Raw genomic sequence first — 25,496 nt, 5'->3', positions numbered from 1 at the left:
CCCCTGCTCGCACACTCTCTCTCTCTCTCAAAAATAAATTAAAGAAGCAGTTTTTAACAAAAGAATTCTACATCTGGGAAAACTATCTTTCAGAAACGCAGGAGAAAATAATGTATTCTCATATTTTATTTTATGTTTAATGTCTTCATTTATTTATTCATTTTTGGGGGGGGAGAGAGAGAGAGAGAGCACAAGTGGGGGAGGAGCAGAGAAACAAGGGGACAGAAGATTCGAGGTGGGCTCTTTGTTGACAGGGTGACAGCAGTGAGCCCGATCAGGGGCTCAAACTCACCAACGGTGAGATCATGACCTGAGCTGAAATCAGACACTCAACCAACTGAACCAGCGAGGCACTCCTATTCTCATATTTAAAAATCAGAGACAATTCGTCTCTAACAGACCTACCCACAAGAAATACTAAATAGAGTCTTTGAGGCTGAAATTAAGGGCCGCTAGGCAGCACTGTGAATCTACACGAAGAAATAAAGAGCACCGATAAAAGTAACAACATAGGTAAATAAACGACAGTGTAAAGGTATGTTTACTTTATGACTTTTTCTCCTATCTAATTTAAGTGACACTAGCATAAAGAAATAATTATAAATGTGTGTTGATGGATACACAGTATATAGTCATACCTGTTTTATTGCACTTGGATGATATGATGGTGGGTTTTTTTTTAATGTTTATTTATTTTTGAGGGAGAGAGAGAGACAGAGACAAGTGCAAGTGAGAGAGGGAGATACAGAACCCGAAGCAGGCTTCAGGCTCTGAGCTGTCAGCACAGAGCCTGATGTGGGGCTCGAACCCATGCGCTGTGAGATCATGACTTGAGCCAAAGTCAGACATTTCACGGACTGAGCCACCCAGGCACCCCACGCGTTTCTTATAATTGAAAGTTTGTGGCAACCCCGAGTTGAGAAATTTCATCATACGTTTTTTCCCGTAGCATTTGCCCATTTCAGGTCTCTGTCACATTTGGTAGTCCTCACAGTATTTCAAATTTTCTTCTTCTTCTTATTTTTGTTAGGTGACCTGTGATCAACCATTACAACTCACCGAAAGCTCAGGTAATGGTTAGTATTTTTTAGCAATAAGTATTTTTTCAAAATTTTAATGTCTATTTTTGAGAGACAGAGAGAGAGAGAGAGAGAGAGAGAGGCATGAGCGGGAAGGGGCAGAGAGAAGGAGACACAGAATCCGAAGGAGGCTCCAGGCTCTGAGCTGTCAGGACAGAGCCCGATGCGGGACTCAAACTCGCAAACTGCAAGATCATGACCTGAGCTGAAGTTGGACGCTTAACCGACTGGGGCACCACCCAGGCGCCCCAATAAAGTATTTTTTAAGTTAAGGTCTGTACATTTTTAAGGACATAATGCCATTGCACACTTAATAGACTATAGTATAGGGTAATCATGACTTTTATATACACTGGGAAACCAAAAACTTCATGTGACTCATTTTATTGCAATTTTTGTTTTGCTTTTCTTTTGTGGCAGTCTGGAACCAAACCCACGGTATCTCTGAGGTCTGTCTGTACACAGATGTGATTTGTGATAATAACACCGCAGAGGACGGGGAGGGAAAGGCACTGTGGGAGAACACGATCTTTGCGTGCTACGGAAAGTAAATCGGTATTCATCTGAGCTAGCTTCTTATGTGTTAAGAGGTAAATTGTATTTCCAGAACAACCACGATGAAAACAACTAAAGCATATATAGGTGAATAAATGGAAAGAGAATCCTAATGGTACCCGTAAGTATGTATATTTAACATCAAAGAAGGCGGTACTAGGGGAACAGACGAACAACAAAAAAGGCGTCAAACGTATAAAAAACAAACAGGAAGATGGACGATGCAAAAACAAAGTGAACCTTCTTGCCATGGTACGAGCAGTGAGAAGGGTTGATGCTGACCATGGACGGCCAGTCCCAGGTCACCTGCTGTGGCGAGGGGAGATCGGGGGAAGGACACATGTGGGACACACCCAGAAGCACGACCACGGCGGTAAAGCCCTGTACCAACAAGCAGTCCAACTTGCTCCTTGTGCGGGGTCCTGAGCTGTCCCTGACTGCTCCAAGCTTGGCTCCCACTCAGAGGTGGGCTGGCCGTGAGGAGAATGAAGCTTACACTGGCTGCGTCCTGCTCCCGGGATGCAGGGAGGTTTCACATGCGTGACCCACATGCATGAAGCAGTGCTCCAGCCCTGGGGGGGGGGTCATGTGTACACCCCACTGGTGGGGGGATGTAGGAAAGGCCTGGGGGGGGGTGGACAGCTGGACGTGCCCACCAGGCAGTGGCTGTGTGAGGCCACATCCAGAGAGATTGGGGGACGAAGGCTCCCAGGGCTTGGCTTGATCCTGCGCCCTTGCCGGTCCCCGGAAAGACCCAGGGTCTCTGACCGCTTCCCTGGTCTCTGCACACCTCCCTAGTCCCACTGGGAGGACCCACGGAGCAAGACACTGTGCGGAAAGCCAGTGGCTTTACCCCTTCTCAGAGGTGGTGGAGAGAAGCGTTTCTCAACCGTCAATAATAAAAAACAAATTTCTGTCGACCTTGCTAGAGGAAAGATAGAATTAGTTTTCTATTCTCTCTGCAGAAAATGATATGACCAAATTATTTTCCTAGGAGTAGGGCAGTAACAGAGACGAAAAACCCGCAGAAACGAGCCCTGCAGAGGTGCATCAGGCAGCCAATTACTGCGACTACGGCTAATAACAATTCCATGTTATTTTTCTGGATTTTACGGTGTCTGTAACATTTGTCAGCTTTTTAGTCTGTACCTGTGTGAGGTTCTTTCTCTCATGTCGTAAATGCTGGAGAAGCCGCCACCCCCGCTCAGCTGGTCTCTGCTGTGCCCACTGCTTGCAGAGGCCATCGGGGTAGCTGCGGGACCGAGCAGGGCCCCCACCTCAGCAGAATCTTCCAGTCCATTGTCATGAAGTTGGTCAGGGAAGTCTGTCACAATTTTTAAAACTTGTCCCCGGTGGGCCTTGCCTCCTCTGTCACCAACAGAATTTGTGTCGCCCTCTTTTGATTTAATCAGTCTTGTCAGTAGACTTGTTTATTTTAGGATATTTTCTAAAATAAACATATGTGTGTGTGTGTGTGTATGTGTGTATGTATACACACACATTTATATATATTTATATACGTTTAATATATATATTATTTATATGTGTTTAATATATATTTACATATTAAATATATATTTATATATATTAAGCATATATAAATATACAATATGTATTTACATATATAAATATATAATATATATTAATATATATTTCTATATGTTTAATATAAATGTATATTAAACATATATAAATAAACATTATTTATATGTTTAATATATATATTTATAAATATATATATTTTTTATATATTTTAAACATATATATATATATATATACATATATGTATGTTTATACATATATATGTATTGTTCCTGTTGATTTTGTTTTTTATCTTCTAGTTTCTTCATTTCTGCCACCGTTCCCTCTCTTTTCTTTCTCCCAATACATAGGAACCAGATATCCTTCAGGAACCATGGAGGCAGCAAAGAACAAGCCAAAGTCTCCCCCTCATGGAGCTTTTGTTCTGTTGGGAAAAGGTAATAAACACATGAATGAGTGAATGTATAAGTTAAGGTATACGGTATACAGTGACTGAGGTGCTGGGGGGAAATAACGCCGAATTATAGGACACAGAAGGATGGGGGAAGTTCCTGTTCTATGTGGGATGATCAGAAGAGCCTTCTTCACAGAGGTGACATTTGAGCAGAGACCTGAATAAGCAAGGGAGAGAGCCAGACTGCATTTTCTGGGCCAAGAGAAGCACGTGCAAAGGCCCTGGGGTGGCCATAACCTTGGCATGTTAACTCGAGACAGCATGGAGGCCAGTGCCCTCAATGTAGACAAAGCAAAGAAAAGAGAGAGAGGGAAAGAATTCAGAGAGAATTCAGAGAAGGCTTACATTCCATGGGACCTTATAAACTACAGAGAAAGTATGGATTTTATTCTGAATATGAAAGCAAGACAATGGAGGGATTTGCACAGGAGAGTGAGAAACCAGAGGTACATATTTTAAAACAGCTGTGGGTGCACGATAGGCCTCTTTTGCTTTCAAGTCTCCTTCAGGGAACTTGTTTTTGGGGTGGAACCAGAAGCCTGAAGGAGCTGGGTCCCACGGGGAACAGCTGGGCAGGAGTGAACGTGGCATGTGTGTGGGATAAAAACGAGAGAGAGGGGCGCCTGGGTGGCGCAGTCGGTTAGGCGTCCGACTTCAGCCAGGTCACGATCTCGCGGTCCGTGAGTTCGAGCCCCGCGTCGGGCTCTGGGCTGATGGCTGTTTCCAATTCTGTGTCTCCCTCTCTCTCTGCCCCTCCCCCGTTCATGCTCTGTCTCTCTCTGTCCCAAAAATAAATAAACGTTGAAAAAAAAAATTTAAAAAAAAAAAAAAAAAAAAAAAAACGAGAGAGAGAGAGAGAGAGAGAGAGAGAGAGAGTGAGTCCCATGGGAGCCAGGGGAATTCAGACCAAGGCCCAGCTTTGAACAAGGTAAGGCAGAAAGTCAGAAAGAGACCCATGAATAAATAAATCATCGCACATATATTGCCTTACTATCAACGTTTTGGATTTAATGTCTTACGAACACGTAGGTCAACATAAATGCTTTTAATGCAAGCAGGAGTATCGCATTTAGGGTTTTCCACATGGTTGCTTCCATAAAAAACATCCCTGTCGCGTGGTTGGCGTGTATCATGACAGCCCCCGCCACCCCTGAGAGGGCTGGTCACCCAGCACCGAATGTCCACGAAATGAGGCTCGTCGGGGACGCCGATCTCATTATCTGCTGCCACTGAGTTCTCAGCGCTGGGACCTTTAGGTCGGAGCCTCCGCGCTGACAATCTCTAGGCACATCGCCAGCCGCTGCCCGAAACGCTGTCACAGCCCCACCGCGTGCGGGACTCACGGCCACCCGCCTTGCTCACCACCGCGGGCCGCCACACCCTTCCATTTTGATTCACCTGCCAGCCAAGCTTCGGTGCCACCCAACTGCTGTCCCCGTTTGCCTTTCGGTGATGACTTTTTCCTGGACTTTCTGGCTTTTTAATTTTTCTTTCGAGTCACCTACTTCACGCCTTTGGCCTCCTGCGCTGAGCGCACCTGTCTTTTTCTCGTCGCTTTCCAAGGTTCTGACTCTGCTGATCTTCATTCCGCTGTTACGTGTGTCGGGATCGTTTCCTAATAGTCTGATGATTATCATGGAGGCGTTTTCTGCAGAGAGAGTGTCAATTTTCATGTCATCGGGTCTGTGGATTTTTTTCCTTCTGTTTACTTTCACGTTCTGCTCAGAGAGACCTCCCCTCCACCCCAAATTCCACCAACATGCAGTTTATCCTTCTCTTGGTGAAAGACTTATATTTACATCTTAACCCAGCTGGCTGTCTTAGTCCCAGTCGTGTTCTGGGGCGGAGAAACAAAATTTAAGACATCGTCACGCTACACGCGGGCTCTCCTGGTCACACTGACGACGTTCCTCAGCACACTCGCCCTCCTCGTGGGGTCCGAGTCCCCAGAGCAGTCACCCGGCGGCTCTGTTCGCAGAGCCAGCTCCACGGCGCCCATCCGATAAGGCTCTGTCCCTAAGCCCCTTTTCTGTGCGCCCTCCTCAGGGGGTGGGGCTGTCCCCAGGCCTGGAGTGGCCACAGATGGCCTCTCAGGGAGGGGACGGACGACAGCCCTGCCTGCCTGGCTTGACCTCTTCCTCCACGTGTCTAAGGAAATGATGGATGGCGGGGCTGGAGACACCCTTAACTCTTGGCAGGAGACTGCCGGCACCCTTGGTGAACCTAGATGCAGATGCGCAGACTCTGGAAGACGAGCTGAGAGTCTTCCCGCTCTGAGGTCGCCCCCATTGGGACCCTGCCCCCTAGAACCACTCAGATCGTCAGACAGTGTGGTCAGAGATTTAAGAACAGCATTCTCCTTAGGCAACTGGAAGGAAAAGGTTATTCATCCATGGACATTTTATTTTATTATTATTTTTTTCAACGTTTATTTATTTTTGGGACAGAGAGAGACAGAGCATGAACGGGGGAGGGGCAGAGAGAGAAGGAGACACAGAACCGGAAACAGGCTCCAGGCTCTGAGCCATCAGCCCAGAGCCCGACGCGGGGCTCGAACTCACGGACCGCGAGATCGTGACCTGGCTGAAGTTGGACGCTTAACCGACTGCGCCACCCAGGCGCCCCATGGACATTTTATTTTTAATTTTATTTTATTTGAGAGAGAGAGAGAGAGAGAGAGAGAGAGAGAGAGAGCCTAGAGCAGCCTCCACACTCAGCACGGAGCCCCACGGGGGGCTCGACCCCATGACCCTGGGATCCTCACCTGTGCTGAAATCAGGAGTCGGATGCTAAACCCACTGAACCGCCCAGGTGCCCTTCATCCGTAGACTTCTTAATCCATGTGGAAAATTGCCCTTCTCTTGTGATTTGTCCCAACAGCACTGAGGTTTGTACCCACCAATTTATTAAATCCTACAACACCTCCAGATGCAGGGATGTACCCAGTGATGTGAGAAACAAAGGCAAAAGAAAAAACAATAAATCTCCTTACTCTTACAGCCCGTGGACAAGTCCTTGAAACAGGCACAGTGACATTCCTCTAGGAGCTCAGCTGCCTCAGTGATGACACTTTGCTCAGGGCAAAAGGCAATCGTGGCTTAACATTATCTCGACCCCCCAGGATCCTGTTAAGTCTACTTTAACATATAAAAATTCCTTTGGAAACTTCCTTTATCTCTACACCCCCCACCGCAAGACATATGCTGGCAATCATACTCCAAGCTTATGGCCCCCTAATATACATCTCAAGGGTCTCATGACTCAGGTTTTAGTAAATACACAGTAATAAATAACCTTTTCCCAACAGCAGCTAGCCCCTCAAGGTCCTGGAAACCTTGTTTCCAAAATACCTTAAAGACTTCCACTGTCCCTGACCCCCTCCCAACTTGAAGGTATATAATCAGTCGCCTGTTGCGACCCCCCGGTGCAGCTCTTTCTGCCCACGGCTGCTGTCCCCGTGCCTTAATAAAACCACCTTTTTGCACCAAAGACGTCTCAAGAATTCTTTCTTGGCCGGCGGCTCCGAGCCCCAGCGTTTACCACGTCCCCCAGAACCACTGAGATGCCCCCCCTTTGGGGGTGCCGCAGCTGCTGTTTAGAGACAACACACAGTGGTTTGGAACCGGAAGCCGGAGAGGACACGTCCTGGGGTTGTTTTCTGCTGCAAGAAAGACCAAAACGGGGTGAGTTTCAATCCGGTTCGAATGACACAATTCACAGTCTTATCTGGAAGGTAATATTCACAGAAACTCAGTCAACGCTCAATGATTCAATCGAGCACCACGTCAGGATCACTTTTAAGCTATGAACTTGTTAACCCACGCACTTATCTGTCCATTTCCCCTTGCGGAGCAGCTCGGCAGGCCCCTCTAGCGTAGCTGTTCTCACCCAGGGGTGACCTTGTCCCCAGGGACAAGGGGGCAGCGTCTGCAGACATCTAATGGGCCAGGCTGGAGATGTTGCCAGACGGCCCACAGTGCACAGGTGTCGCCCCTACAGCTGGGCCGGCTTGTGTGGATGGTGTGGAGAGACCCGGTCTAGAACAATGAGAAGGCACCCTCCACGTCCCCTTTCAGATTTTCTCCCAGTTTAATCCAAGACCGAAAAGGTTGACCTGAACTGAGAAAAGCCGAGTGGTGGAGGCAAACAATGTGTGAGGCAGCGGGGGCCGGGGGTGGGGGAGGGTGTCCTGGAAAATCAACTGTTATGAGGGCCCAGCAGCCCCCCGCCTGGGTCTTGTCATCCGTCCACACAGCGCGACTCCAGGGGGGACTTTTCAGCCTGTGGGTTGGGGTGCCGGGCGTCTCCTGGGCGCTAGAGGGCGCCAGCTCCCTGCCCCACTGGAGCAAAGGGGCGCACAGGTGGCTCCCTCCTCTCCTCTCCGCCTCCTTCCTCAGCTCCCATCTCTGGTCTTCTGCGAAGCAAACGTTCCCTGCACCCGACCTCCATTTCCACCTTCTCGCGCCGGTGGGCTCGGCCGCGCCTCGGTCATCATCCAGGAGTCTGTGCCGCACCGAGCACCGAGCACGGAGCACTTAGCCCTCAGCACCCCCAGGGGTCAGTGTTGCCGCCCAGCCCGTTGTTCCAGGGAGCGAGAAGCTCTGGCTTCAGACCGCGCCTGTGCCAGTCTCTCAGTCTCTGAGCCTCAGTTTCCTCGTTTGTAGTGAGACCCATAACACCGGCCTTGGGTCCCAGTTTTCAAAATACTGGGATCAGGGCGCCTGGGTGTCTCAGTCCGTTGGACGTCTGACTCGCTTGCAGCTCAGATCATGATTTCACCGTGGTGAGATCAGCTGACAGCGAGGCGCCCACTTGGGGTTCTCTCTCCCTCTCTCTCTGCCCCTCCCCCCCTTCTCTCTCCCTCCAACTCAACCCCACCTGGGGTCTCCCTTGCTCTCTTGCAAATAAATATTCGTTGATTTAAAAAATATAAAAATAAAAAATAACAAGATATTAGGATCCAGCCAGGCAGTGTGCATCATCATCATCATCCATGGATATTTTAATATGAATTTCTAAAAAAAAAAAAAACAAAAAAAAAAACCTATTGGAAGACAAGGTGTAATCATGGAATGTATTTGTGACGTCCCTCTGTTATTCCAGTAAAAACTTTGAGGCCCAGGTCTTCCTGTGCCTCGGCACCCCAAGGACGGTCCTCTGAGCGGGGGCTTTGGAATCTGATCTCCTGATCCTGGATCCCGACGGCTCAGGGGCGGTGGGCAAATCACGTTTCCCGGGGCCCCGTTTCCACATTTTGCAACGTAGGATGAAAATCAGGCAGCCTTTCATACTGCTGGGACAACGCAATAAAGTAACCTTTGGGACGTGTGAGGCATAGAGCCCCGCCCGTGTTCAGCGTGAGGTGCCCTGAGCCCTTCCCGGGCTCCAGGGAGGATAATCCGGAAGAACCACCTAGTGCGGGCCCCACCCGAGAGCCTTGTCTGCCGGCTGCCCTGAAGCTTCAGCCTCCGCTCCACCCCTCGGAGCATTTCCGTCACCTCGCAGCCAGCAGGCCCCGACAGGCTCTGTGCTCAGAGTGGTTCAGGAGAGTCCCGGGCCCGACACCTGTCCTCTTTGCAGGACCGAGCAGATGCCCCACCAGCTCCCTTGGAAGGTGTCTAACCACTGACATGGGGTTGATTGACCAACATTCAAAGCTGGTTAGGTTCTGTGTCAGGGTCACAGGAAAAGGCTTATAAAATGAAGATGAAAAGCTAAAGTTACTTCATTATTACTTTATTTTATTTTAATTTTTTAAAGTCTATTTATTTTTGAGAGAGAGAGAGAGAAAGACTGAGTGGGGGAGGAGCAGAGAGAGAGAGGGAGACAGAGAATCCAAAGCAGACTCCAGGCTGTGAGCTGTCAGCACAGAGCCCCATGTGGGGCTCGAACCCACAAACTGTAAGGTCATGACTGAGCTGTAGTCGGATTCTCAACCAACTGAGCCACCCAGATGCCCCTATAATTATTTTGGAAGAGAGCTTTTCAACTTGAAGTCTTTCTATACCTATTAAATTAGTAAACATTAAAAAAAAGATCTTAAATAGCAGTGCTGGTCAAGATATGTAAAAACCAGCAGATTTGTGTATTGCTAACTGCAGCAAATCCATACAATCTCCTTAAAAAGCAATTTGCCAATGCATTTCATAGCTGCCAACCTAGGACTCCTACTTCTGAGAACTTTCCCTATGAAATTATGCAAAAAGTAGGATAGACACAAATCACAAAGATACCTATTAAACATTATTTATAATAGTAGAAATGAAATCACATTCAATGCTTCCCCAAATAAGGGCATAGAGAAGTAAAGTATATTAATTCATCTTTTAAACAAATATTTACCAAATGCCTTTATTTCTGGGCCCTGTGCTATATATCAGCTCAACAGTTATGAAAATGATAACTACAGAATAACAAGAAAATGCTTAACATCTTAAGGGAAATGAAATTTATTAAAATATCTCTTTGCCATGATTATAATGATATAAAATTAAATATTTTTATTCACAACATTTGAATGGGAACATGGGCAAATCAAAATTGCTGATTTATTAAGAGGCTGAGTTTTGGATGACTTTCTTCTTCCTTATTTGTTATTCGATATTACATTTTTTTTTTTTTTTTTGCAATAAGCAAGAAATCCAATTAGAAATGTAAAAATCCCCATTCCTGCAGCCCAGCAAAAGAATCACTAGGTTTCTCCGTAGCTCACACTCTAGGTCTTTGGAAGGCTTAGCCCCATGGGCCTGAGGATCCTTCCCCCTAAAATCCTTGCTGGCTTGTCTGCACTGTTCTGCTTTTTTTTTTTTTTTTTTTTTTTTTTTTTTTTAATTTTTGCTCTCTTAGATATGATTTAAAACCCCAAAGAGAACTCGCTTGGAGAGTGATTTCACAAGAGGTCCATTCATTCTGTTCCTGGGAAAACAGGGAGACATGTTGCTATTCATCCTTGGGATCCCGCTGGGAGCTCTTTGTGGGGCCTGGCACTCAGCCTGCACCAGATAAGAGCACCAGAGGGCACATCCAGGAGATCTGGGTGTGACCCCTGTGACTTGCAGGGGTGTTTTGCGAAACAAAACACAGAGCACAGAAAAAACAGAGTAGTATGTTTTCAGGTGAAATTGCCCAGCTGAGCTAGCCGAACTAAACTCTGGTCACATTCCTACTTGGGGGCAGAGGGGACGGCTGTCCCCCACAGCATGCTCCTGGAAGGGGCTCACCTGCACAGACACTGGTCCCATCCAGGAAGGCATTTTTATTTTTTAACATTCTGGAAGCATACTAGTCGTAATCAGCTTGTTCCCTCTGAATTAGCCACCAGTGATTGAATCGGTCTTCAAAATTCTCAACTACAGGCAATCAAGCACAACTTTGATGCCCTGAGGGGTTAGAATTTCTAGTCTCTGACAATTTTCCCCAAGCACCCTCTGCCCTTTAAGAAAGAAAGAAAGAAAACTGGAAAGGAAAGGAAAGGAAAGGAAGGAAGGAAGGAAGGAAGGAAGGAAGGAAGGAAAAGAAAGAAAGAAAGAAAGGAAGAAAGAAAGAAAGAAAGAAGAAAGAAAGAAAAAATAGAAAGAAAGGAAAGGAAGGAAGGAAGAAGGAAGGAAAAGAAAGAAATAAGAAAGAAAAAAATAGAAAGAAAGGAAAGGAAGGAAGGAAAAGAAAGAAAGAAAGAGAAAAAAGAAAGAAAAAGAAAAAGAGAGAGGGAGGAAGAAGAAAGTGAAATCTACTTTTGAGGTTTATTTGTGTTCGACCTTAGAATTCCGCTGCATAGTGTTACATTCAATGGCCTGTAAATTTGAATGGCAATGATCTATTTAGATTCTAAAGGTATCTAGATTCATAATGTTTGTCTATTAGCCCGAAAGCAAGCTGATTCTAATAAGGAAGGCTGATTTAGAATTTAACAGTGAGTGAATTCCCAATGGAGACTGTCACCGTGTTTACCCACGGATGGCACCAGAACATAACTGTGGTAGTACTCCCAACCTCTGCCTCTTTGTTTTTAAGATAGATTTTTAAAATCATGGTAATATACATAACATTTACCATTCTAACCATTTTAAGCGTACAATTCAGTGGGACTGAGTACGTTCCCAGTGTTGTCTAACCATCACTGCTGTTTCTAGAACTTTTTAATCATCCCAAACAGATTCTGTATCCATGAGCTCCCCAGCCCAGGCATCCTCTGTTCCACTTTCCATCTCTACAAATTTTGCCTTCTCTGCTGCCTCATCTAATCGGACTCACGTAGTATTGACCCTTTCGTGTCGGTCATCTTTCCCTTACAGTGTTTTCAGGGTTCACCCATTTTGAAGCATGTATCAGAACTCCATTCCTTTTCAGTTCTGAACAACACTGTGTTGTAGGGATATTTCATAAACCACATTTCGTTTACCTGTTTATCTCTTCTTTTAAAGTTTATTTATTTACATTGGGAGAGAGAGAGAGAGCTCGCACAAGCAAGGGAAGAGCAGAGAGAGAGGGAGAGAGAGAATCCCAAGCAGGCTCTGCACTGTCAGTGCAGAGACTGACTCAGGGCTCGATTTCATGAACGATGAGATCATGACCTGAGCCGAAATCAGAAGTCAGTTGTTTGGACAGCCTGAGCCGCCCAGGTGCCCCTCGTATACCGGTTCATCTGCTGATTGACACTTGGGTTATTTCTACTCTTTAGCTATTGTGAGTAATGCTATGAATATTGCTATACAGGTGTCCGCTTAAGCCTCTGTGTTCAATCTCTTGGGGATATTCCTAGGAATGGAATTGTTGGGCCATATGAAAATTCTATGTTTATCTTTTTGGGGAACCACCCAACTGTTTTGCACAGTGGAGTCCCCACTTTACCCGCCCGTTCGGTAGAATTGCTTTTATTCCCAGATAGTTGCTGCCTGCCTCTCCGAGGGCATCTTCTGTCTCTCCCTCTTTCTATGGGTGTGGCCACTCGGCCATGGGGGTGGATATGGCGGAGCTTCAGAAGAACCACGGTGCGACTCGTGGCAACAGGGCTGCTGCAAGCGGGCGGCCATCACGGATCATACGTGAGAAGGCACTTCCTCCAAACCCTGCGACTGATTGTTTGATCGATGACTAGCGTGAAACATAAAACTGCCATTTCTGTGGGTCGAAAATGGTCACATTTCAGCCGTTGGATACGACTTAACAACTGAAAACACTAGCAGCAACAAGGCATTGATTCCACTGGCTCGCTGACTCCTCTCCTCAAGTTTGGAAATATTCTCACCCCCACTTCTAAGAGGGGGAAACATGATGTTCAAGGTTTTCAAGACTAGATTTTAGCTATGACCCTCTGTTGTTCAACAGGTTGCTTCCCAGTGCACTCGCCTTCTGTCCCAAGGTGCTGCTGGAGATTCCTTGGGATAGAATGGATCTCAGTCCCCGTTGCTTGGGAGTTACATTGTTAGAGCTCACAGTTATGAACCTGGAACTTGGTTCAGTATGTGGTCTCCATTCTTAATATCCCTATTTCACAGATCAAGGAACAGAGGATCAGCTCATTGCTGTGCCTACTGCATCGCACAGAAGTTACTTAAACGACCAGAATAGCAGGTGCGGTTTTAGCGAGAACAGAGGAAGCCAGCTTGTCAGTCTTGAAATGCAATGGTTTGGCTTGTGCATGGACTAATTCCCTATCTTTCAATGGTATTATACAAATCCACTTAGGCTCCCAATCTAAAAATTGTGCTCAAGGTTTCCTCTCTCCTTCCATAGAGGCCTGTTTTCTGGATCTATCATCAACCAGTGCCATTAAGAACATCATGCTTCCATGACCAAAAGCATAAGTCTGTATTTCAAGAATTCCAAGTATTCGAGCAGAAAGCTGTGGGGAATGTGCTGGAGAATTTTATCATGAAACTGAGCTTCCTGACCATATCTGGTCAGTGTTCTCTGGAAGCCAATTGCCTAGGTCTTAAATGAAAAATAAAACATTAATTTATACTCACAAGCACAACATCTGCTTTCTAAATGAGTGGGTTTACAGCCAGAGGGCAACCCATACATTTAGTAATATAATATCCTATCTCACTGTTAGCCACTTATTTATTTTCCAAATCCTTTCCACCTGCCTGTTTTCAGAAGAATCTGGCTTCCCCAGTAGTTCTGGAATTTAGGTCATTCAGACCATGCTCACCGAGCGCTGAGCCCAATTTAGCTACAGGACCTCACATATCCCCGAATTCAAATTCTACCCAGTCATACATCAGCATGGACTTGCATTACTTACACAAATCTAGAAGAAGAGAGTTGAGTTACAAGAAGCTGAAGAATCCACCCAGGACCATGCATTTTAACCTCAAAAATAGAGAGTCACAATGTATCTTTTTCCTTAACAATGCTGAGTTTTAAACAACACGAATTCTCAGCACTCATTTTAAAAACGGACATATTTTCAGACATTTAAGTCGATATTTTATTTAATATTATTTATGCTGATGATCTTGTGGAAAACTGCTTAAAATAAAAACTAATAGCGGCGCCTGGGTGGCTCAGTCAGTTAAGCGTCCGACTTCGGCTCAGGTCATGATCTTTCAGTTTGTGAGTTCGAGCCCCGCATCGGGCTCTGTCCTGACAGCTCAGAGCCTGGAGCCTCCTTCGGATTCTGTGTCTCCTCCTCTCTCTGCCCCTCCCCTGCTCATGCTCTGTCTCTCTCTGTCTCTTAATAAGAAATAAACATTTAAAAAACAAAATGAAATAAAATAAAAACCAATAAAACACCAAAAAGAAAAAAGGAAACCCACATTTCATTGGTCTGAATATGTTTTCAATCACAGGATACAATCACCGACTCCTGGACCGCAGCCAGAATGGTGAAGTAGATCCAGATGTCACAGATCTGAAGCCAGATGTTTACGTCACATCTTAAAAACAATCGGTATTGAGTCCCGTGAAGCTATGGAGCCATACATCAGGTACTTTCGTGTATCAAGGAAACAGAGGGTGATGCTGGCTTTATATAGAAAGGTAATGAAATAAATGTCCACAAGGTAACTGAATTTATGTTGACTCTCTCCCAAAGCCTAATGTTTTCAGTCCATTGAGGCCGATTTTTCCAGAACCTACCCTCTCCCCTGGCATAAAGGTTTCAGTTGAATCTGCAATGATTGAGTGGCAAAATAATATTTGTTTTAAAAAAAGAATATACCATTGAAACTAAGTTTGTGTTAATACAATCTCTAATCTGATTTCCAATCTCATACCCTAGCAAGACACTTTTTAAAACATGTGGGTCTCCCTGTCCCTGTCGTTTGGAGTTTTCTCCACTGTGGGTGCCATCTGTCTGTAACATCTGTTATCCCATGGATTGCCAAAGTCGATTTGGATGATCTGCCTGGTTTCTTTCTCTTTTGGATATTTCTGACTACCTGTCCCTCTTGTTACCCGAAGAGATGTCGGTCTATATGGACAGAAGTTGTTGTAACCATATTTCTAAAGCCTAAGATTTGAATATTCATAGTCTGATGAGTATGACTAATACCTAAGCATCCAACAGGGTGTTAAGGTCTATCTGCATGGGGCTCCTGGGTGGCTCAGTCAGTTGAGCATCTGACTGTGGCTCAGATCACAATCTGGCAGTTTGTGAGTTTGAGCCCCACATCGGGCTCTGTGCTGACAGCTCAGAGCCTGGAGCCTGCTTCAGATTCTGTGTCTCCCTCTCTCTCTGCCCCTTCCCTGCTGATGCTTTCTCTCTCTCTCTCTCTCTCTCTCTCAAAAATAAATAAACATTAAAAAAAATTTTTTTTAAAAGATCTGTCTGGAATGGGTGGTCATCAGTTTGAAGACCGGTAGACATTAAATGCTAATGTGCTCCTAGCACTTCCAGGTCCAGATTATTCTGTCTTCCACAGTTATTATATTTGAATGAGTGACTGAGAATTCGAAAGGTATTTGTGGGGTATTTGGGTGACTCATTCAGTTGGGCGTCCGACTTCGGCTCAGGTCATAACCTCGAAGTTCATGGGCTCGAGCCCTGTGTTGGGCTCTGTGCTGACAGCTCAGCCTGGAGCCTGCTTTGGATTCTCTGTCTCCCTCTCTCTCTGCTTCTCCCCTCCTTGTGCTCTGTCTCTCTCTCCCCCAAATAAATAAACATTAAAAAAAAAAGGCATTAGTAATTTGTGAGACTTTTTAAATTGTTGCATTTATTTTAATTTTTTGTTTTATTTCAAAGAGAGAAGGCATGAGCAGGGGAAAGGGGCAGAGAGCAAGATAGAATCTTAAGCAGGCTCCACACTCAACGAGGAACTTGACGTGGGGCTCAATCCCATGACCCTGAGATCATGGCCTAAGCCAAAATCAAGAATGGGACACTCAGGCAACTGAGCCACCCAGGCGCCCCTGTGTTTCAATATTCAAATTGTTACGGTATCTATACTTACAAAAAGTGTTCATATCAGCACCTTTTCAGTCAGTTACCATGTTTAGTCACTGGAAACCATAGAGAATCCTTGACCAAAGGAGTCAGTGTCAGCATGGGGAGTGGGACACGAGGGGGCAATCCTGGCCTTCTGGTTTGGGGCCGCTTACCGAACCCCTATCTGAAATGGGATGAGGTACTATGCTGGCTCCCTTTTCAGTAAGAGCCTGCCTGGTAGCCGATCCTCCTTTGCTCTTGACTGAGCAGGGCCGCTGGATCTAGTCCGGCGGGGAGGGGTGGGGGACCACGGGCAGGGGATGAAGGGCACATAGCACTGTGCCCTGTAGTTAACAGCCTTCTGGCCTGACCCATGGGCATGTGACCCCCAGCCAAGGCTCCCAGGGGCCACAATGGCCAGTCCACGCCTATAGATGCAGGGGTAGGGCAGAGGAAGAGTCGGTACCTATACAGAGGCTAACCCCATGCTACCCAAGCTAGATGCCAGGACAGAACCAATTTGTCCAGGCTAAAGATTCCAGCCAAGGGCTGCTACAGAGGGATCAAAGGCTGAGTCTGTTTTGCTTCTACAACGGAGCTATTAGCGTTCTACACAATATCCATCAACGAGATAGCCAGGTGACGTTTCTGGAAGAAATAGTTCTAGGAGAGTAGATTGCGAAAACGTTTCTACAGAAAAGAGTTTGCATCCTCTTTTCTAGAACTCGTTGGTAACGTTTAAGTATCCAAACAGTCTGACCTTAATATTCATCTCATTTACTAGCCTTCTGAAAGCAGGAGTTGCATGTAATGGAATCAGGATTTGGCATCAGAGGAAAAAAAAAAATCACAAGAGAGTTTGTATATTTACATATTTCTCCCCGAATGTTTGAAACCGCCCCCACTCTCTCTCCATCCACCGGCCGGTATACACACTGTGATTCAATAGAGCCGGCATCCGCGCTTGAGACGCACAGAAAATAAAAGTCACTCTTCACCGTCCCTTCTCAAAGCGGGAGAAATAATCACCTACAGGACACAACTGCTGTTCCCAGAGCTGGCTGCCTGGGTGCACGATTAGTGATAAACCTTCCCACCTACTGGGACGAAGGAAAATAAAATAGCAGGAAGATGGAGACTGTTAATTTGCTCCTTGGTGGGGGGAAGTCTGAGATGCATACCCAAGTTCCCACACCCAAGAAGATAAATACTTTCCTGCACTCTTCCGAAGCAAAGACTTCTGTTATTTTAGTACAACCAAGCGTGCATGTCTTGGGCGAGGAAACCAACCTCTGAATCTCCATTCCTGGCAATTGGCCAACCCAAACCTCAACAGGCTTTCCATCATCACACATGAGCTACAAGCTCTAGCCAAACTGGGGAACATCTTTCGTTTCACGGGAAGCGAAAGGGTTCCGAAGCTGTTTTAGAAATACCTATATATCTGAGCATCTAAAAACCATCAGTCACATAGCAAATGCATCTGTGACGTGAGGCGGACGGAGAAGCCCCCAGTCCACCCACCTACTGGTGTTGCTTCATTGGGAAGACATGCGATGTGGTAGGAGTTCTAATTTGGTACCATCGGTTGAAAAGGTCCCAAAGCCGAGCACACAAATGCAAGATGAAACAGCTTTGCAAACTATTTTCTGGTCTGTGGGCCCAGTTAGGGGAAATGGAAAATTCAGGCCCGGGTTCCTCTTTCCTCCTCCATCTGCCTGCTCTTTTGGGCAGTTGATGGGACATGTCAACGTGGCGTCTAGCATCTCAGCAGTGTGGCGTCGGTGAGCAAGCTTACCAGGACAGAGATGGCCAGCCTGTCCTCAGCTCTCTCTCAGATCGGACGACTCTAACAAACAGAGCAAAAATAATCTGCAAGTTAGACCCAAAAGGAGCAACCAGTCCTTTCAAGATCCATCATCTAGATGAGGCATCGGGCGCACGGGGACGCCACGGCCTTCACGCACCCTTCTGACATCACGAGTTCAAATGTCCTTTTCTTTTTCTCTAAACTTTTTGAGAAAATTGCTGATTCAGGTGCAGCTGTGAGAAATAATACAGATCGATCCCCGTACCACTCACCCAGTCTTTCCCAATCAGGTAACACCTTGCACCCTGATAGTACAGTATCGCAATGAGGATATTGACATTGATGCGATCCGCCAGTGTGCGTTGGGCCCTGAAAATCAATATAACCCTTTGAAAAAGGGGCAAATCCATAAAAATGCCTCAGGTTAGACAAGCAGTCCAAGCTTTGTGTAATTGTGAGCAGACTGCTTTGTTTGACTCAAGAAGGTATGGCGGGCATCGTCAGCTCATGGAACTGCCAGTTCTTCGAATGGACCAAAGTTCTCTCTCACTGGCAGCACTGCCCCTGGAGGAGGAACTTCTTCGCATTTTGTTTCAGTTTAGGATTTCCCGAAATTAAGATAATAGAGTGTCCCGAAGGGTAGGACCCAAACACCAAGATACAGAACAGAAACATGAAGCTTCTGAGCTCAAAAATGTGAGAAGAGAACAAAGCAGCTGTCATGTAGTGGGAGAGATAGAGGACCAAGAAGGACAGAATGGACAGAAGCGCACTCACATGGACACCTGTGCTACCGTCCCTGGTTCCGGTCGCTGTGTTTCTCATCCGCCAGGTATGTCTCCCCAGAGAAACCACCAGGAGCAGAGTAGAAATGAGGAAGATAACGAACGGCAGTGAAAACCTAGCAAGAAAGACAATCTGTAAAGCAGATGTTTCTCTGATTTGAGTTGTTGCATTTGGGGAGAAAAGTCTCAGCAAGACTTCTTGGGAAAGAACCCACGTATGCTTGCTGTAGAAAACCAAAGGGATGGAGGCAAAAAGCAGAGACCCGATGATCAGCCATGGCACCAACTTGGATATCCTCATCTTCAACCAGAAGAAGAGTGGGTGGGCGATGGGGGAGATCTTGGCGCAGTAGAAAACGCCGAGCCATGTGGCCAGCCAAAGTCCCATTTCATTTACAAACATGAAAACCGCAAAATTCTTAACAAGTGGAAGGAAGTCGATCAAGGAGAGAATAACCAGATTAATGTAGAAGATAAATGACTGCAGACAAATCCTGGAAATCGCCAGGCAGGAAAGAAGGAGATCCAACGGAATCATCTTTCTCTGCTTGATCAACTCAATGCCATTCACAATCACAATGATGCCATTTGCTAAAACTCCGATGAGACATTGTATCACTGGAAGAAGAAAATGGATAATGAGGTAAAAGTCTAGCATTCTGAGAAGAAAAAAATCGGTTACTTTAAAAACTGATGTATTTATAGATTTTTGGACAGTGTAGATTATTCTAGTTTTCTATTTTTCTTCAACTAGACTAGAAACCCTTTGGGGAATATGACTGACAAAAAAGGCAATGGGACAGGAAGGTGGCATACATTTGTTTATATCACCGTTTTCTCAATTTGGTTCCGAGCCAGTCAAATAAGAAAGAGATACTCCAGCAATAATTTGCTTCTTGGCGATAGCTTTTGCATTTTCCAGATCTACGTAGCTTCGGACGTCGTCACAAGCAAATAGTGGAACCAGACACCTTCAGGGCTGGGAGAAGGGCTCCCCTACCACACAATCAGTGGAAACTCCTCAATCCTTCACCTCCACCATGAATATTGACTTGTGCCTGCAGGTGTAATTCTGCTTCGTGTTAGCGGGGCATTCTTTAAAAAGACATGACTCTGAGATGATCACTTCTGCTACAATGGTGCGGAATGGTCAGCACACAGGACTCCTGAGTAGTAGTTATCCAATATGCAATGGCTCAATGATTCAGGACCACTGGAAATGTAAAGCAGTTATATAATAAAATATATGGGATAAACAGAAAGCGTCAAAAAACATAGAGACAAAGGAATTAGGCTTACCCATATGTGTATACAATCAGTCAAAAGCCTAAAGGAAGGCAATGTACCACTGAGAGAATCACTTAGAACCATTTGTACCCGTATCCATCTGCAGGATAACATAGGGTTGGAAACCTTTTCCCTGGTTTTTTTTTTTTTTATCCAAAACTATGAGGTTTTTATGACATGATCTGGTTGTTCCAGGGGAAAAGTCATTTAGGAAAAGAGTACCCGATTCAGTTTGCTGTTCTAATTGTCAAACAGACTATTTTTGGAGAAATTAAATCAGCATTTATTAACATGCATCCCGTACAGGTGTTACACTAAGGCAGGTTCTCTCAATCTCCACACTATTGGCATTGTGGGTTGGATAGTTCTTTGTTGGTGAGGGGGATAGCCCATGTGCTGTAAGATGCGTCCACCAGCCAGATGCCAGTAGCACACCCCACTCTCTAGGCAACCAGCGGCATTTCCAGACATTGCCAAATGCTCCCTGGGCAGGAAGACATTTTCCAGTGGAACGCCACGGTCCTAGATATCGAGGGGACGAAAGGGAATGGGACACGGTTTTCATCCTTAAGACATTCAGAGACTGAGGGCAGAGCCCATCCCATGGACGGTGTGATCTAAAACAAAGTTATGCGTTTGGATAATTCAGCAATTCCGTACCGGAGCATAAAGTGGGGAACAATTTATTGAAGCTTTTCCGACTCAGCACTTGACCATACAGTTCCCAGCAGACGTCCTAATGAGGCATGTCTTTGTGGATACGTTTGCCTTTGTCCAAAGGTGCCGTAAAGGATACTTAGCATGAATCTTGCTGGTAGAGAACATTAGTGGTGGGGATAAATCTCCTGGTTACTTTATCATTCTTCCCTGAATATGCAATGTCTGTGCAGTGTAGGACTCTTCTCTGTTCTTGTCACGGCTTCAGTGAGATAAAGGAAACAAACAGGAACATCATCAAAGGGGGCATCGAGGGAGCCAGATCCTGAGTGGATTCTATGAAAATGGATCCGGATTCAAGCGTGACAATCAAGATGAATCTTGTTCCTCTCCATCAGGTGGGAAGAAAAATGTACTTAAAAAACACTTTCTGTTGGTACGTTCTGAGGGCTGGAAAAGCAAAAACAGAAGGGCCTCCAGCTACGAAACGATGAAGCCAAAAACTCTCAAAAGAGCAGCAACCCCTATTTCCCTGGTTCTCAGTCAAACCTCCATGCTTCTGCCCTGTCACTTCATGGCATGAGACTCGGCTCTTTGAGGGCATATCTGGGCTTTCTCCCCATCCCCTACCCCCTCATTCCTTTGGTATTTGGTGCATGGTACTTTTGTGACGTAGAACCGGAGTCAGTTATATGAGGCTTTTCATAACAAAGGAAAAGAGAACTAAATGTTGTCAAGTCGTCTTGAGAGTTTCTGTTTTCTGCCGGTTCCTAGAGCCATCGGGTCATAGGACCCCCGTCTAACTCTTCCCTGTTGCCCCAATGTGGTGGCGACATTTACGTACTGAGCCCTTCAGCATGGTTTGGGCACCTCAGTATTGCAAAACAGTCATGGTGACACAAGGGAAAGGGTGGACAAAAGTTGATTCTGAGTCTGAAACAACAGTCCGGTCTTCCAGCACTGACCGCAAACTAGCAGGTGCAGCTGAAGTGACGCACGGTCCACCAAAGACTTAAAGGGAATAACTCTGTCTAATTGTGTTTATTGGCTGCTGCTTGTCTGGTGGATTGAAGCTTCTTGAGGGGATATTCGGTCCTCAAATATTCTCTTACAATTTTTGTTAGAACCAGCTTGGGGGCTAGAGGCAATCCTTCAACAGAGAGCTTCGGTTCTTGTAGGTCTTCTGACGTGGAAATCCCATGGAGTAAAAAATAAAGATTCATGAGGCTTAAGCTACGTTTTTGTCATTAAATAATTTCCATCACCCATGTCTTCAGTGACCACGCACAAAGGCTGCTGACAAGGGCTGCCACCTCGCCCGAGACTGGCACTTCCTACACGGAGGGAAGGCAGAATAAAAGACGTCTATGCCTGGGAGCACAGCATTTGTGTGGCTGCTAAGCCGATGCCCCATTCAACCCCAGGAGGCGGCTGCTGTCAGTGCTGATGCGAAGCCCTCCGAGGTGGTGTTACCCAGCCTTCCCCCTAGATTCCACCACGTCCGTCAAGATAACCGTGGCCTTGGTCATGCTCTTGTGCTAAGAGAGACTGAGCTAAGTATTTTAATGAGGAACCCAACAAACCCACGAAAGGAAAAAAAAAAAAGGTCCTAAATACAGACCCCTCTGCGTCTTTTAAGCTGTTTGTTTCGGTGAGAAGGACACGTCAGAGAGTTTCTGGGTCTGAGATGAAAAACGTACATGTCTGGCCTCACCTGTCAGTCACTGGCTCGAGATGGTGACAGTTTTACATGGACAAATGGCTCGGAACAGATGGAACAAGTCCCGATGTGGAGAAATTCACATGATGATTACCCCGTATTACCCTGATTAAATCCGCTCACTCGCACTCATCTGTAATGAGCAATCATTAAAAGAGACAACACTAAATATTCTCGAGGTAACTGACAGGCGGAAAGAGTTGCTTATTTATATTCAAATCACTCAGCTCCTCAAAAGAAAGTGCGATTTTTTTTTCACACGCAGTTAGATTGACAGCGGCGAGCTTTTCACCAGGTAGAAGGCTATAATGATCATCTTTCTGCCTTTCAGTGGCTCACGGACATTTGCTCTGAGATTAGAGTCATCATGAAAGTGAGTGATGGTTTTAATACCTTTCCCAAGTGGGTGTTCCCACTTCATTACCAAGGGAACAATTCCTGCTCTAAGGAGCATGTGCATGTATTAACATTATTGTATATTTAATAAGATCGTTCAAATAAGAAAGAAATAGACCCGGGGCAAACCGGCGCAGACCTTCTTGCTGAATCTTCCCGGGAGCAGAGCTCAGTCCTTGTGAAGCCGATATGGAATTTACTGCATCTGAAATTCACAGCATTTTGGTCAGAAAGCTCCCGACTCTTTCAGACTACTCATTCTTTAAATCTATTCATTTGTTTCTCTCCCCTTAAATTTGCAGTTGATCTCCGGGACTAAAATTTTTGTGTTTAATATTCAGGTCACTCCCATTTACTTGTCCTTTCCCTTCCTCTGCATATCCTGGTCATATATTTCCATGCTCTTCCTTTAGTCTTCTCAATATGCTGAAATTGATTTGCATGGCAGCAAATAGAATCATGGCGCGATGTAATAATACATTGAATTCAGGTCCTACATGTAACGAACATTACAGACAAGAACCCCTTGTTAGTTACAATGTGGAAAGGGAAGCCAGAGATGGTTGTACATGCGTCCCTGGAATAATCTTGAGTCCTCACAATTTTGTCTTCAGCTGGAAAGTGAGCTGTGCAACTTCCAATTCTTCCCTCCCTTCTTCTTCCCCTGTTGTCTCCCCTACCTTCCCCTCTTTCTCCCTCTCCCTCCCTCCCTTTCTCCATATGTCAACACACATTTACTGTATGTGTTATGAAATGAGGCACTATTGCAGCATGGGATATGTAGTAATGCACAAGACAGTCAGACTCTCTGTCATCTTGGAAATTACCTTTTGGTAATCTGCTGGGGAGGAGAAGAATTAAGCGAGGAGAGAAAGAAATACTTCCGGGTAACATAGGCAGAGGTGCTATTTTAGAGAGCGTGCTCAGAGGAGGTAAACTTTCCCAGAGAGGAGGTGATGATCATTGGAAAGAGAAGCGAATGAGAAAGGATTGTCTCTGGATGTCTGGGAGATGAACAGAGGGCAGGAGATGGTGATGCCCTCTTGAGTCAAAAGAGAGAGAGAGAGAGAGAGAGAGAGCTTGAAGTGTTCTGGAAAAACAAAGGACCGAACTTTGCAGTTGCTGGAGAAGCATGAACAAGGAGAAGAACCCAAAGTGAGGAGAGCAGAAGGGCAGAAATGGCCAGATTGTGGAGGACGGTGGGTCACAGTAAGAGCTAGATTGCATCCTCAGTGTGACAGGAAGCCATCATAAGGTTTGTGTGCATGTGTGTGTTAGTGGGAGGATTTGTCATAATCAGATCTATGTCCAAAACATTTACTCGGTCTGTCGTAAAACCCCAGAACAACACCATTTACTCTGGATGACAGACTTGGGGGTCAGGAAAAGGCAAGAGCAGAGACAGGAAAACCAATCTGAAGGCTATTGCAGACCAGGCAAGGGATATTGTTGGCTTAAATAAGATTGGTGGCACAGAGTAGAAAGAGATGTCTGGATTGGTAATATATTTTGAAGGTAGAACCAACAGGGATTTCAGATGGCTTTGATGGGGAAAGAGAAAAATAAGAATTACTCTTGGGTCATTGGCATGATCCACTGGTGAGTGATGGTGCCATTTTTCAAGAAGGGAGAGGTTGGACGAAGGTTCACATCAAGAGCTCTGTTGTGGACGTGTTCTGTCCGAGATGCCTGTTATATAGGTTGGGGGATTATTAAGCAGTGGGTGAGAGATCTGGAATCTGGGGAGTTACAAAGCCTGGAAATACACGTTTGGAATTCACCTGCGTATAGATGATGCTTAAAGTCGTGAGACTGGTTAAGATTACGTAGGAAAGAGATTGCCAGTGGGAAGGTCTGAGCACTACAAATAAGAAACAGAACAGTTTGAGCATTCGTGTCACCCTTACTGTCCTGTCTGATGCCGTCTCTTTGTGGAAGGAAGCCTGACGAAAGCAGAATATGTGAGCCAACACTTCCTTCCCTGAAGTCTACACTACTAGTCGTGGTTTCCTAATCTCTTTATATACGGCTGATTCTGTTTGCTGTTTCGTTTAGAAATTTCACTTCTTTATTTATAACACAGACGGGTCTATTTGATAAATTTGATTATACATGTTATGCTGGGTTTATCAAGAAATCGTTAAGCTTTTTTTATTTTCTATGCACCGGAAAATTGAAATAACATGGGAATTATCTGTTTCTTGGGGGATGGAAAGTATTCACAGTGAAAGCATCTGAGGCCGGGGGCTTTTGGGAAGGGGCAAAATACTTACCATTTCTTTAGCCCTTAAAATGCTAAATAATTGGCAGACATTGTCTCTGTTTGCCCTTTTAACAACTCTATGAAATCAATGTTCTCTCCACTTTAGAGATTATTAAATTGAGGTGCACAGGGGATTGGAAATTGCCCTCAGGCATGCAAGTAAAAAGTAGCGTTTCCAAGATGAGGACCACAAGCTGACTTCAAATCCTATGTGTGTCCGTAACCATTCAGCACCACTGTTCCCCTGTTAACACTCGTAATAATGGTGAAGATTCCTTTCCGCGGTTTCACGTGAAGATTGGACAACTGCTTTTTTTGCCTGCCCAGCACACATCCCACCTGCCCCCCCCGCCCCCACACCGCTGCCTTTACCCTGGTTTTCTTTGGAAGAACCACCTCTCCTCCATTCTTGTTTATGTGCCTTATTTGGGACTCCCCATCTCCAAATCCAGAAATAGGCACATGAGCTAGGTGTGACAGCTAACATTTCCATTCACCTGACCAGGGATGATCCATTCAGGAATGAGCATGAGGCCCAAATTTGTCAAGTCAGAGGTCATCCCAGAACTTTTGCTTGG

The 25,496-nt window shown here is 45.6% G+C and overlaps 1 protein-coding gene and 1 long non-coding RNA gene across 2 annotated transcripts; one reads left to right on the top strand and one right to left on the bottom strand.

Moving 5' to 3' along the window:
- The first annotated feature begins 1,506 nt into the window (after positions 1-1,506).
- On the top strand, positions 1,507-13,433 carry LOC123606543. Its single transcript, XR_006716340.1, has 3 exons — positions 1,507-1,669; positions 3,527-3,613; positions 13,363-13,433. It is a non-coding gene; the product is annotated as an uncharacterized LOC123606543 (long non-coding RNA).
- A 4,255-nt stretch (positions 13,434-17,688) lies between these two features.
- Positions 17,689-19,253, bottom strand: TAS2R1 (taste 2 receptor member 1). Its single transcript, XM_045494984.1, has one exon. It carries the CDS (start codon positions 19,251-19,253, stop codon positions 18,357-18,359), a length of 897 nt encoding a protein of 298 aa, XP_045350940.1. The 3' UTR covers positions 17,689-18,356.
- Positions 19,254-25,496: the final 6,243 nt, after the last annotated feature.

This window comes from Leopardus geoffroyi, chromosome A1 (assembly GCF_018350155.1).
Source record: "Leopardus geoffroyi isolate Oge1 chromosome A1, O.geoffroyi_Oge1_pat1.0, whole genome shotgun sequence".
In the NCBI taxonomy this organism is placed as follows: Eukaryota; Metazoa; Chordata; class Mammalia; order Carnivora; family Felidae; genus Leopardus; species Leopardus geoffroyi.
This window is presented reverse-complemented; position numbering and strand designations above follow the sequence as displayed.

What these genes read in the sequence shown, in the direction of transcription:
- TAS2R1 (XM_045494984.1), bottom strand. Translation starts at nt 19,253, where the DNA reads ATGCTAGACTTTTACCTCATTATCCATTTTCTTCTTCCAGTGATACAA.